This window comes from Cryptomeria japonica, chromosome 8 (genome assembly GCF_030272615.1).
Source record: "Cryptomeria japonica chromosome 8, Sugi_1.0, whole genome shotgun sequence".
NCBI lineage: Eukaryota > Viridiplantae > Streptophyta > Pinopsida > Cupressales > Cupressaceae > Cryptomeria > Cryptomeria japonica.
The window spans coordinates 385,592,728-385,606,856 of record NC_081412.1 but is presented as its reverse complement, the minus strand read 5'-3'; the positions used below and the strand labels follow the sequence as shown (position 1 = coordinate 385,606,856).

The 14,129-nt window shown below is 35.7% G+C and overlaps 1 protein-coding gene across 5 annotated transcripts in view; it reads left to right on the top strand.

Moving 5' to 3' along the window:
• Positions 1–13,025, top strand: part of LOC131066852 (uncharacterized) — a 150,132-nt gene extending 137,107 nt beyond the window's left edge. For 4 of the 5 annotated variants that reach the window (XM_058001724.2, XM_058001722.2, XM_058001725.2 and 1 more), the window contains 2 exons: positions 12,246–12,305; positions 12,468–13,025. In XM_058001724.2, the coding sequence (XP_057857707.2) occupies positions 12,246–12,305; positions 12,468–12,599 (192 nt within the window). In that variant the 3' untranslated portion in view covers positions 12,600–13,025. Of the gene's footprint in view, positions 1–11,890; positions 12,002–12,245; positions 12,306–12,467 lie in introns of those variants that run through there. The other variant, XM_058001726.2, reaches the window with a different exon arrangement.
• The last annotated feature ends 1,104 nt before the right edge of the window (positions 13,026–14,129 follow it).

Below are 14,129 nucleotides of genomic sequence, written 5' to 3'. Positions count from 1 at the left end.
ATTCATTTGAGGCACTTAAAGACAAGCTTAAGGAAGAAATGGAAAAGAATAGAAAGCTTGAGCGAGAGGTCGGTGCTTGGAGAGGCTACTTTAGCCATCTCAATCAGCCCTTGGGATGTCAGGATCCCGCAGTGTCTCCTGTGCAAGCACTTCCCCTTGAATCAGTTGGCGAGGCAGAAAGAGTCAAGAGCTTGGTTCAACTTATGAGCTCTTGGATTGACAAGTCCCATATAGTTGCCGTTGAATTTGCAACAAGAATGATGCAGACGATCCATCGAGCTATCCAGGTCCTTGAGATCATCCACAACCTAATGATAACAGTAGCCACCTTTGCCCACACTAGAGATGTTATCATTCCTGTTCTACAAGTAATCAGGCAATCACCAAGGAAGATCCTAGCACAAGAAAAGATAATGGATGGAGGAGCTCATAATTTACTCCAGTGGTCAACTCTACTCCAGATGAAGGAAGTTCTTTTCGAAGACATCAACACCAAATGCAATCAAGTTGAAGAGGTCATCCATCCAATTCAGGACAAGGTGTTTGAGATGTTATGTGCTATTCTTGGTAGGAGGATTGAAGTTGAGACAGATGTGGATCTTCAAGAGTTGAAAGAAAAGGTCAAGGTCATCTTTTGCAAAGATGAGAATGTTATCACAGATGAGCAAAGGGATCAAATGTTCGCTACTATGCTCCTGATTGAGAAAATCAAAGAACTCGAACCTGGATGGGATGCGGCTCTTCTCAAGGCCTTCGATCAAGTTATCCACTTGGAGGAGCGAATGAGGAATCTTCCCGAGATTCCTATTGTTGAGGTTGAAGGAATTGTGTCCAGATTCATTGCATATGCTAAGAAAGAGCATTGGAAAGGAAATAAGGTTCTAGAAGAGAGGTTGTTGTAGATGATGTGGCACCTTAATTATCATTGGTCTATGTTTCCTAGATTTTTGTGCCAATTAAATATTTGGCTATGCATTTAATATTGTTCAATAAAAGGGGAACTTTTTGTAATAAACCCTAATTAGGGTTTAGGTGTCAGAATCTCAGCCATTGATCTTCTTTTGATCTGGGTCATTCGTTGTAATTGAGGATGCTATATATACCCTCACTCATTTTTATTTTGTCATTAGAGATTAAAAAAAGGAGAAATAAATATTAGAGTCAGATAGTTAGCAGTTATTTTGTAGCAAGATTGAGCATTGAAGAGAGAATTTCAAGCAATTGTTGTCTATTTTGGCTTTGAGATCAATAAAATATTGAAGTTATGGTGTTTTATTGCAATTCTTGTGGCTACTTTCATGGTTGCTTACTTTCTTGAATCATTCTTGGTTGAAGTAGTATTTAAATTTGAAGGACTAAGTGTTGAGCTTGATCTTTGGTGAGATTCACGTTCCAAACCACTAGCTTCTTGCTGATTGTAAGGATGCCTTGTGTGGTCTACTGGAGATATTTGGATTGCTTAAACCTTCAATCATTATTGAACTATTGATATGTACCTTCATGGTAGTGTCTATGATTCTTGATGAATTGAAAAAATTATTAGTCACCTTAGAAGATCGCATCAATTTCAGTAGAGTTGTTATTCCTTGGCAATACTGAAATTGGTAGAGTCTTACCAAGTCTAGCCTACATTGAATCATTCTTAGGATTAGATTAGAATTCATCTCTTGCAAACCCTACCCTTTTGATCCTTTTGAGAACTTGTTAGTTTTAGGAAATTCTGTTCCTACAATTCGGAGACGTAAGGCCCCTTGATGAAACAGCATTCACAACGACCACTGGTGCTTATCCACACGTAGAGACCCTACATCGAAGAGCCTTGGAGTCATCCTAATTGATCCTTTTTTGCAACATCTTCAGCAATCAGAGGCTTTATTCAAGAGAGGATAAGGTACCCTTGGGTATTTTATTCTGTGTTTGATTGTGTACAAAATACACGTCAACAGTACCTACCCTGGTTATCCATTGGTCGATTATTCCAGAGAAGACATGTGTCCAAATAATGCAATTATTTCATTGGCCAGAATTGAGTTTGTTGTAACAAACCCTAATTAGGGTTTTCATTGTAAAATCTCGGCCATTGATCTCAAATTGATCTAAGCCATTGAATTGTATTGTGGGCACTATATAAGCCCTGGCTCTTCATTTGTAAAGGCTAATAGTCAATAGTCAGTAGTTAGAAGGTGAATAGTTAGAAATAGTGAATAGTCAATTGATAGAATAGCAATTCGAGTAGAATAGAAAGAGAAGGCAAAGATTGTTGCCAAGATGTTGTTGTAAAAGGCTTGTAAAACTTCATTGAAGAAATGGTGAAATCTATGGGTCGATTCAACAATTTGCATGGTCTCTATACTTCTCAGATTTGATTTCCTGTTATTAGATGAGTGGAAGAAATGTGTTTGATTGATGGTGAAATTTGTATATCCATACTACTAGCAGTTTGTTGATTGCAGACTTGCCTTGTGTAGTCAATTGGAATCATTCAGCTTGAGCTTAACTTCAATTGTCGCTTCTTCATTGACATGCATCAGCCTGATGGTGTCTATGCCTGTAGTGATGATTTGAACATCATAAAGCTTTCCTTCGAAGATCGCACTAACAATGTGGAGATGGTCCTGGGATGTCAAAACAAGACTTAGTTAGAATTTCATCAAAGGTCATTCATTGCTCTTACATTCTTAGTGTCAGAATTAGATCCTTTCCTCGCCCTCATCCTTTTTTCTTTTTTCAAAATCTAGGCTAGTGAAATCCTATGTTCCAGCAATATTCAAAGCAAATCAGACATTTAGGTCGTCAAGTGTAAGTCCCCTTGTGATTCCAGCAAAATCACATCATACCACAAAGAGCTTATCCACTAGTAGAGATCCTACATAACAGGAACCTTGAAGCTTCTCCGTTTGATCCTTCTGCGATATCTTCAGCATTCGGGAGCTTTATTCAAGAGAGGATAAGGTACCTTTAGGTATTTTATTCTGTGTTTGGTCATGTACAAAATACACATCAACAAGTCCCCACTCAGTGCCAACCCTTAACATGCCCAAGTGATAGTTGTCCATTCAGAAAACAAGTCACAGTTGGATTTTTCTGATGCTGCAACATAGCTCCTGCACATACAGCCCAGCAGTGAATGCTCTTATGATAGAAATATACATAGAATGCATCATTAAATAGCATAAAAATATGTGCTAAGAATAAGCACTTCCTCAACCATTGCAAGCAAGTAATTTTGACCTGTGTTAAGGCCAACCTCCTGCTAATTCAAATCCTCCCTTTTAAGTTCTTCCTTATTGTACATCAAATCCTGATGCATCTTGCTTCTCTCTTCTTGCCTGTCCAACAAGTCCCTCTCCTGGCATGGAGTATTGCTGAAGCAATTCTGATGGTTTCATCTCCAATTCTCCTTGGGCTTACCAATTGATATCCTGTGCTTTCTGTCTTCAGAGTTGGGAGCTATGTGCCACCCCATGTTGTAAGATTTGACAGACTGAATGCTGTAGTGATTACAGTAAAATACAATGAAACAACTTTAAGTAAATATTATTAAGAGAACTGGTAAAACATTTAAGATTTGCTTTCTAGATTATATCATTGTTTGCTCATTGCTGTATGTAAATTACTAAATCTTCAGCCTTATTAATTGTCTTGTACCGGGGCAGGGTTTGACTCATAAACTCCAACAATTCTGTGATCAGGATCACATTATATTCCATAATTGCAGCTGATTTACAATCAGGATTACTCAGAAACTCCTCATAGTTTCTGACTAAATAATACCATAGCCGACAAATCCATAGCATCGAGTTAATTTCCAGGAGTACCTAAAGCAAGCAGCTCAGAAAAGATCCCCTAATTGGCATATACATTATCTTGGAAAATAAAATGGCCTAGTAGAAGTTTAGCAGCTGCCTTAACATACAGTGTGCAATTTTGTTCATATTCCTGTGAACATGAAGAAGTTTCTAGTTGGTTAAGAATGTGAGAATAGTTCTGATGTCATGAATAATGGTTGTAGATGCCAATTCATAAAGCCATCTCCATCCCTGCAAGTAATGCTTGTCCAGAAGAGTCTCAAATTCGTTAACACAAGAATCTCATCTCCATCTCTCTTGCTGGCCTCCAAGTGCTTATTTGTTTGTCTAAATCCCAATACTAGGAGCATACAAAAAGGAAGATATTCCCTTCATCATTTCTTCAAACCATGCTCATGCAATTCCTATCTCAATTTCCTCTTGAAGTTCCGTCAGTGTTAATTTTAGAACAATCCTTGAGTTGGGTTTTCAAGTCACATTAACATTGCCCCGAATACCAATCCAATAATTGGAGAATATATGTCTGGATTTTACAAACAAAATTCTGTTTTGGGCTTCCCAATAATTGAGGAAAGTGGGACAGTCTTCTTACATGATAGCCACAAGATGAGATTTAAGAACATGATGACCTAGGACGAGAGTAGTCATATTTTAGAGCGTCTAAATGATCTTGTCTTGTGGATAATGAATGGTAATAGAATCTCCATTAAAAGAGAAGTATCTTGGCAGCCATTGTTCCATCCTTTTATGCTTATATTGACTTTTCCTTGTATTCACCAATTGTAATTTTACACAAATAAATCTGTAGTTTCATAGTAGCTACATGCAAAACATTGTGAAAGGTGACCACACTTGTATTCATGGTTAATCAGGTAGATTTGGGGCCATCTAGGAAAGGCAGAGGATGAGGGCAATGTGAAATCTCATGGAATAATCTGGTTGGAAGAAGGGTCCAGATTAATGGTAATTCTTTGGAAAGGAAATGTAGTGTAGCTGGTTACATTCTCATTGGTTAGTTAATATGAATCAAATATTTATTAATAAATTGAAGACTTTGGAAGATCAATTGAGATATTTAGATGAGGTACTTGACATTCTTGAACAACAATCTTTCTTCGCTAAGTCATCCAAGTGTGAGTTTGGGATGATTGAGATTCTATACTTCGAGCATATCATCAATGTCCAAAGTGTCCAAGTGGATTAGAAAAAAATACAAGCAGTCTTAGATTGCCTTCCTCCAAATACCTTGACATAGTTGGGAAGATTCTTTGGCCTCTTTAGTTACTACATGAGGTTTGTTAAGGGTTTCTTGCAGCTGGTAGTATGGTTGGTGTATTTAACAAAAGGGAGCACTCTCGTTGAGAAGTTTGGCACAACGAGATTTTAACAAGCTCAAGGAGGTAATGAGTCCATGCATTGTGTTAGTTGTTGTGGATTTCATTTCTCTTTGTATTAGAGTGTGATGCTTTAGAAGAAGGGTCGGGGAAATGTTGATATAGAATGGCCATCCCATAGATTTTGAGAGTTAGAAGCTCAAAGGGACAAAAAAAGGATTCTCAATTGATGTAGAGACATTAGCCATTATGTATGCGTTGGCTAAATTTAGGTAGTGTTTAGTTGGCGGTAGATTTATGGTTAAAACTGACCACAACAATTTGAATTTCTTCCTTAGCTAGAGAGATGTTAATGATAGATAATAGAATTTGTGAGTAATCTTTAGACTTATGATTTCGATATATAATTCAAGGCACCAAAAGTGGCTGGATTATATAGCGACGAAGTATCTAGGCTTCATGGGTTGCCTAAGAGCATAGCAAGTGATAGAGACAATAGGTTCCTTAGTTTATTTTGACAAGAGATATATTGTCTAGTAAGAAACGAGTTGGCATCCGATACCAATTATCACCCTCAAATGGATGAGCAAAAAAAATTGTGTACAAGTGTATTGAACAGTATTTGAGGAATTATGTATCAAGGTAGAAAACAACATGGATCAACTAGCTCTATCTTGGGGAGCATTGCTATGATACTTCACATTATATGTTGATATGATTCCATTTAGGGCTTTATATAGTTATTATCCTTTAATTTTTGTTGATTTTGTTATCATGGACAATAGAGTGTCAAGGGCTAGAGACTTGATCAACTAGAGCCAAGAAAGGGCTAGATACCTGGTTAAGAAGAGCCAAGAAATTTTGGTGTCTCAAGGAAAACTTTCAACAAGCACAAACTAAAAAAAAGGTCTATGCAAATTAGTGTCGCACTTAGCGGACTTTTGATGTTGGAGACATGGTTTTCTTGAGGTTACATCCATATAACAATCTTCTCTCAAGAAAGTGGAGTTGAAAAGCTCAAGCCTCCCTTCTATGGGGCTTACAAGATTAGGTAGAGAATTGTTGAGGTTTCTTATGAGCTTGAGTTGTCAAAATAAAGCATAATGTATTTCATGTTTCATGCCTCAAAAGGACATTTGGATATTATACCACCCCTTTAGCATAGTCACCTCTTGTGGGTGATGGGGGTAAATTGATCTTGGTTCCAGACGTCATCATTGACATCATACATAAGAAATTGAGGAACAATAGCATAATGAAATATCTAGTGCATTGAAAAAATCTCCCAACAAAAGATTCTACATGGGAAGGTGCAAAGATATGTGAGCATCCAAAATTGCAATTGTTTGAGGGCAAACAATTATGTTAAGGGTAGACTATCATACACCCGTTTTAGAATTAAAATGATTGGGACACCTGTAGCCTATTCTTTATTTCTTGTAGGCTAAGGGGAAAAGCTAAGGAGATAATTTAATAATATCTTAAGTAAAGTGTGCTGTCTAAATGGAACATAACATGGCTTTATGTAATATTATATTTAAGTGTTCTAAATGAACATTTTTGAAGGGAATTTTCGAAGTAAAGGGCGATTCAAATTAAAAGGGGCCAAAAAGGAGTTTATACAAGGAAGATAATTGTTTGAAGGAAGTCATCCGTTGTTTATTGAAATCAAACCCTTTTTAGAGCTTAAACACTTGTGTGCATCTTCTCCCTTAGAGTGCAAGAATTTGGAGGATGAAAACCCTTTGTTCTTTGAGGTGTTTTCACCTAGGCATCTTAGTCGTGCAAAGAATATTGTAGATTATTTTTAGTTTCTAGTTTGCTACAGTACCACTACTACAATACTATTCCATAATACTGCTACAGTACTGCCTCTACAATACGCTGTCATTGTGAGGAATATTTATAGCAATAGTTTCTATCAACAACTATTATATTTACAACATTAGTTTGTATCAACAATTAATATTTGTATTTGCCAGTCTAATTTGCCCTAATCATCGCTTCTATAGTCTCGTGAATTGGAACTTGTTACTTGTTTATCCATGTAATTTTGAATTACAAATGCATAAGGGTTAGATGCATACAGCTAATTACATTAGTATTTAGTTAGTATCGATCTATTGTTTTGTAAGTCAGTTGCCCATTGCAATATTAATATCAATTGTTTTGCAAGAAGTTTGATCATCGATATTAACATTTATATGTTGTTGGCTAGTATTGTAATATTGCTTTGGTATTGCTTATAAAGGAATTTTTTTTCACAAAATTCACAAAAATATCTGAAAGAGGCATTCCAAGAATTAAAATAATGGTCAAATAAAAACTAAAATTTTAATAAAAATCATAAATCTGTTAAATTTATAAGATAGAATAAATAAATGGACTAGAAAAGTAGAAAACTATGGACTAGAAAATTAGAAAACTATGTGGTTGCATTGAAGTGAATGTTACAAAAGTACTAGAATTAACTCATTGCATTTCTTGTCATCATGTGTTTGCTTCAATTCCAACCAATGTTTTCCAATGATAATTTGGAGCCAAATTCTCATATTACCTATAACAGATCTTTTTTTTTACCAATGCCTTTGCTAAATCTTTAACCACTTCAATCTCCCCACTTATGTCCAACAAAATTGCCATGAACATTGAAAAGATGTCAATGTTCGCCTTGTAATGATGCTCTAAGCCAAGAACTCATGACCCAATGCTCATTGAATCACATACAAGACAACAAAGCCTTTTTTAACCTCAGCTCTGAGATAGCACCCAAGAAGGCCATTTGTTGACCATTGCTAGTAAGCCTAAGACTTTTATCCATATCACTAATGGTAGACGTGAGCAGAGAAATGAGACGGAAACTGTCTAGCAATGGGATTATACACCACTTCCCATGAAGCCACATTATGGCAAGAAAGCTATCATTACTTCGCATTACCTATATGGATATGTGAAAACCGCTTACCATTATAATCCAAGATCCACCTAGCTTGGAAATGACTTTAGTGTATGCTTCATCCTCGTCGAGCAAGTTTCATATGAGTGCCGGTAGACTAAAGTTTGGGATTAATATGTAGACTTAGATCTTCCCAATCCTCAATAATCAAATTGATTTACTTATCTTTGATCATAGCAAAGGAAAAATCAGCTAGGTAATCTACCTTAGAGATAATTTCCCTATAAGTGTGTTTTTCTGGTGGATTTCCTATGCTTGAATCTCCAATGCCTGCTTGCATCTTGTCTTCCTCTAGTGAAGCTCACCGTAAATTTTAAAAAAATCAGATTTATACAGTAAACTTGTATCGGATTTATATGAATATATTAATCAATGTATAGATTATATTAATCAATGTATAGATTTTATTAATCTATTTGAATTACTGCCGAATAATTACAAACTTTAATATGTCATACACATATATGTTCATGCACTGTGTATTAGTAATAACAACTGCTGTATATATCTTTGAATGTAAACTTGAACTGCTGCATATATTTTATATTAATCTGAATCTGTCAATCTGCTATTGTAGTTCAGTCTGTGTATATATAAGTGCTTGACTAAAGACTATAATCAAATTCTTGTATGGAAAAGTTCAGGAACTGATTCAATGAATTCTGATATGAGAATAATTCAATCTGTATGTGCTATGAATGCTTGATCCTTTATTAGTCCGTTCAAAATATTCGATCTTTGTTACTTCGATCTGCACATAAGATCAATGTTCGTTGTGAGAGAAGAGTCTGAAGGTTTATATATTATCGAGATAGTAATTCTGCGTATTCTTTTCTTATATTCTATCCATCACTTTTCAATGTAACTTGAAACATACTTTTGTATGATATCGGGTTACCTTTTAGAAGATCGTGTCCTTTTTCCAAAAGACACAACCAAACCGATTCATAATAGAATCGTGTTTATGCACAAACCGATTCAATTATGATCGGTTATTCAAAATAGATAAGATAATAGTTAGTAACCATTAATTAACTAATTTCTAGATATATAAATTAAACAAATTCAATTTAGATAATCAATTAGATAAATGCGATTAGGAATTAATAAATAAACAATTTTATTTACTAAGATAAAAAACTAATCTAAACAAGAAAAATATATAAGAATAAAGTAATTATAAATTACAAATGTCAAAGGCCGATTAGGCCAATTTGACATTTGTTTTTATCTACATAAGATAATTTAGGAATTAACACTCAGAACTAAATTCTTTAGAATTCCCTAGGGGAATCTGCTTATATGTAAATGTAGGTTGAGTAGGTGACAAATTATTGTTTTTTGGAATGACTAAATGTGCCTATAAATATGGGTACAAAACCGTAAGTCTTAATTCCATTTAGCTGACATCACTTCCATGGCTAGCAAAAAATGCTAACTTAGCCATACAGTAAAATGTAGAATTGTGCTTCTGTGTCCATGGATGATGTCGGCCATGTGAAACCTAATTACAAAGAATGTTTTTTAAGGGGCCAAAAGGCACTGAGAAGAATGACTGGATAATGTGAGGACAATATGAGGACACTAACAGGAAGGAAAGTATACAAGGAACCACTGCAATTGACACAAAATCTCAAGCCGACCCACCCTAACACTGAAGTTGAGAGGTTAATATGCCAAAAAATCCTTGAAAAATTAATATGTTAATAAAACAATTTTGAAGTGTATATGTGTATTTCTGCAAAGCTGCTATTGATATTGCGAACAATTGGCATTCTATTAAAGATTTTTTTTTTATATTATTCTGTGGCTAATCTGTTACTAATAGTAATGAAGGGGAATGTATATATCTTTCATCAGATTTCAATTGTTTCCTTGATGATATCAATTAATGAAATTTCAAATTTCTCTCTACCTTGCTACAATAGTGTATAGTTTACTACACTAGAACAAGGCTTTAACAGTAGTGGTGTTAATCTCATAGCCTCTATACTTGATTTCCTTGCATATGACTTGAGTTCATTACATAGTTCATTACTGTAATATCCCCAACAATTAACCTTAAATTAATTTTAAAGTCTCATCAATAGTGGTGGAATAGAGGTTTCGAAAAGGGCCAACAATTTATCAACCAACGATGAAGGAAGATCGATCAACCGTATTAATACTGTCAAGGTAGCAAACAGAATGAATCAATGTTAAGGCAGCAATAATGATAATCATTATCATTGGTATGCAGTACCAACAAAGTAGGGAAGGCACGAGTAGATGAATAATAACAGCGATCACAATATCAAGTGATGTGATTCATATTGCTGAGTCACCATACAGTGATGGGCATAAGGGAACGATAACATGAAAAGGAGGTAACAGGTCATTCCAAGGCATGGATTGCCTCACACATAATCGCTGTCAAAGGGAAGGTACTACAGATCAACCAAGACAAGTAATTGACTCATACATTATCGCTGACTAAGAGGGGGGTACACAGTTCGATTGAAGGAAGACTAACTCCTTAAAAATATTGTTAAGAGTGAGATCAATTAAAGAAGAGCAATCAGATTGATCACAAAATGGATTGGTTAAGGGTATAATTATTAAGTTGTAAAAGACATGGGTGTAGGAGATACAACTCCTTATAGCATGCCCTTTCAAGGGGTATAAGGAGAGGATCGTGGGTTCTCTAAAAGGGAGGAAGTTTTTAGTTTTTACTTGCATCCATTCCAGATGTGGAAAAGCTCAAGAAGAGTCTTAGACAGCCATGTAAGGGGGGGCATCAATCCGTCCCATTACAAGGTGAAAGATGCAGGAATCAAGAGAGGAATTTGCTGAAACAACATCAAAGATTGCATGCCTTCAACATGATATAACAAGAAGAGCGATCAGAGATCAGAATTCTGATTATTTCATCAAATCATAGTTATCCAATTGCATGGTGACAACGGAATCATTTAGGCACAGCGATTCTTGGCAATAGAAGATCTGTTGCCATATTTTTTGTACTGGTTATCAAAGTAGTGAAGCACCATAGCTTTAGTACACTCTGCATATATAATCATCAGACCATCTTGTATGTTGAATCCATATTAAATTTCAGAATCAGATTCTCTTGGAAGAGTATATTGCAAATGGTATCAGACAAGGACGGTTATAATGTTATCTATTAGGGCATCTCATATTCATGTAAGACCTACGAATTAAGCCCTTGTTTGAAGCTGTTCTTGATTTTAGTCTTACATTGCAATATTTAATCAAATATTTCCAATCAAGACCATAAGAACCAGAAGCATAAATGACCCAATTAATTGCAAATTAGAGGAGATCCCACAAGGGGACATTATACTCGTCCTTTTGTTCCATATCTGAACTGCATGCATGTTATTGATTTTCCTGTCACTCTCTGCATCTACAAAGGCATTTTTATATAATTGTACATCTTGATTTTGTGGGAGTGTGAATTCTTCTTCATATGAAGGATATCTTTCCAAGGTGTTGGAAGTTGGCTTTATCTGCTTCTGGTAAACAGTATGTGCTTCAACTCAAATTAATGATCAATATTTAGAATCCTTCTTGCAACAGAAGTCACTGCAAAAATTAATTAGGTAGCAGTTATATCCTGAAATGATTAATGTTTCTAAATAAATGTGAAGGAAGAAACACACTAATATCCACACTGAAACACATTATTGTTTATGATGATCATGGATAGCTTTGCGTTAGATTTTTTATTTTAATAGCATCCTTAAATTGTTTAGACCTATTTATGATATCTCTATGTTCTTTTTTTTCAGACAAAACCCTGTAGGAGGTGCTTGAGGTCCTAGGAGCCTTTAGACTGCATTCATCAACCCATTGAAGACTAATGAAATATCTGTTAGACAACAAGTTTATTAGTTTCAGGTGCTCTTTGAATTGGAAGTTTTCTTTAAGGAAAAAAGAGATATTGAAGTGCTCACATTACAAGAAATTACAGATTTTCCTGATTCATGTATTTATCATTTGTTAATGAAAACATTACTAGTTTGAGGATTGCAGATTGAAAAAACATAGTTTAAATGTCGGCTTGGTTTTAGCTATGGCAACTCTCCTATTGAAAATTTGAAAGCATTTGAACCCTATTGAAGATTGTTTGTGTCATTGGTGCAGTACTTCTCATCATCCTCCATGAATGCAACAGTTCAATCTGTCCGTGATAATCTTGACAGAGTATGTGACATTTCTTGCTCTAAAATTCATTTATTTTCATTGTAGAATTATTAAATGGTTCTGTTATACTGTAGGTCATTCATTTTTGGGGTGGAAATTTTAAACCATTATTCAAGACAATGATTTACAACCTTCCTCCACTTTTGGTATGTATCTTGACAGATTTCCAATGTGTCTCTCCCAAGCCAATCCAGGGATATAGAGCAGTCACTGGGTAAAAGACAAATTCATGGCAGCCCTGAAACAAATTCATCTTTGAAGAAGACACGACATGACAACAGGAGAAGGATATGAAGCTGGAATTTTTTATGGGAAGCATGGAGGAGAATCCTCAGATTTCTTATTTGTAGTCTTCATTGTTTCCAATTAGCTGAATATCCATCTCAGAAGCATGAAGTATATCTGTTATGGTTATTTGAAAGGCTATGAAAATTGGAAGCATCATTTGCACTATCTGTTGATGAAAGGGCTTTAAAGTAGATGTAAAATCATAGGGCCTAACATGATTAGTACCATGAATGATGGCTAATCTCTGAGGCTCTGCCTTTGTCAAATTAGAATATAGGAATGGTATGCTGTCAATTTTATATAAGTACATGAAGTATTTCTTTTATCACCTTGCTAGTATTGTTGCGAGTTGCTTAGTTGGATGACAAATTTCTGGAATGTGCAAGAGAAAGGAAATTACTGCTGAATTATAGAAATTCTATATTTTAGTTCTCCGCTCTCTACATTAAGCTCGATTTCAGTTTGGAAGTTTTCTTTGGTTTGTATGTTTTATGTGACAATTTTTTTTGGGATAGAAGAGATAGTTGGAATTCAAGACCAAGTTCTTTTTTATCAATTTGGAAGAATTCAATTCCTAGCTCGGGCATGCTAGGTCTGCAATGTGTATGTTCAATATAATTACCTCTAGGCCAAAGGCAAAAGTGCCTCTATGGGTCCCGTTGTGACCTATTTCACACATCACCCCATTGCAAATGGGGACCCCCAGTTTCTTTTTTTCTTTTTAGGGTTTCGTCTTAGCTTTGCAATTTCATTAGTCTTCCAATTTTCGGGAGTTTAGAGTTTGAATTTTTAGAGATCATCTAGGTCAGATAGATAAATCATGCGTTGATCAGTGTCTGGACATCGTCAAAGTGCTCAGAAGGCCCGAAGGACGAAGATCGCAATTGTTTTGAGTCAATTCTGACACTTTCCTATTTTTTAGGAATTCTGCTTTTTCGCTTTTTTGCTTTTTTTGCTTTTTTTTTTTTGGCACTTGGGGACCAATCCGGGAAGCAGCTTTTTTGGCTTTCTTTTTGCTTTTTTCTAAAGTAGACCTAGGGTTGGGTCCCTTAGGTCATGGCATCAGTGCCCATGTCTTCAGAATCAATTTTTTTTGTCTCTAAGTGTAAAAGGCAAGGTAAAAACCCTAGGCTAGGGTTTTGTTTTAGATGTTCCATATAAGCAACATGACAGAGCAAACATGAACATGGCAGATTAAACTTGGAGATGGCAATGGAAACATGATTGAAAGATGGTAGGAAGAAGGTAAAGTCTGCCCAAGAGGAGATGGCACAAGGCTTGCCAAGTCCACCCAACACCAAGGCAAAGATGAACATGGCCAACACACCTCCAAGTCTGCCCAAGGGTGTCCAATGAAGCCTCAAGTCTGCCCTCCTTAACATGCAATGTCCAATGACTCTTGAAGTCTACCCTACCCAAGAAAAAATGTCCAATGAAAGTTAAAGTCCGCCCAAGGTGTAAAGGAAGCATGGCAAAGCAACTTCAAAGTTCGCCCTAGACTCAACATGTCCAATCAAGCATAAAGTCCGCCTTGGC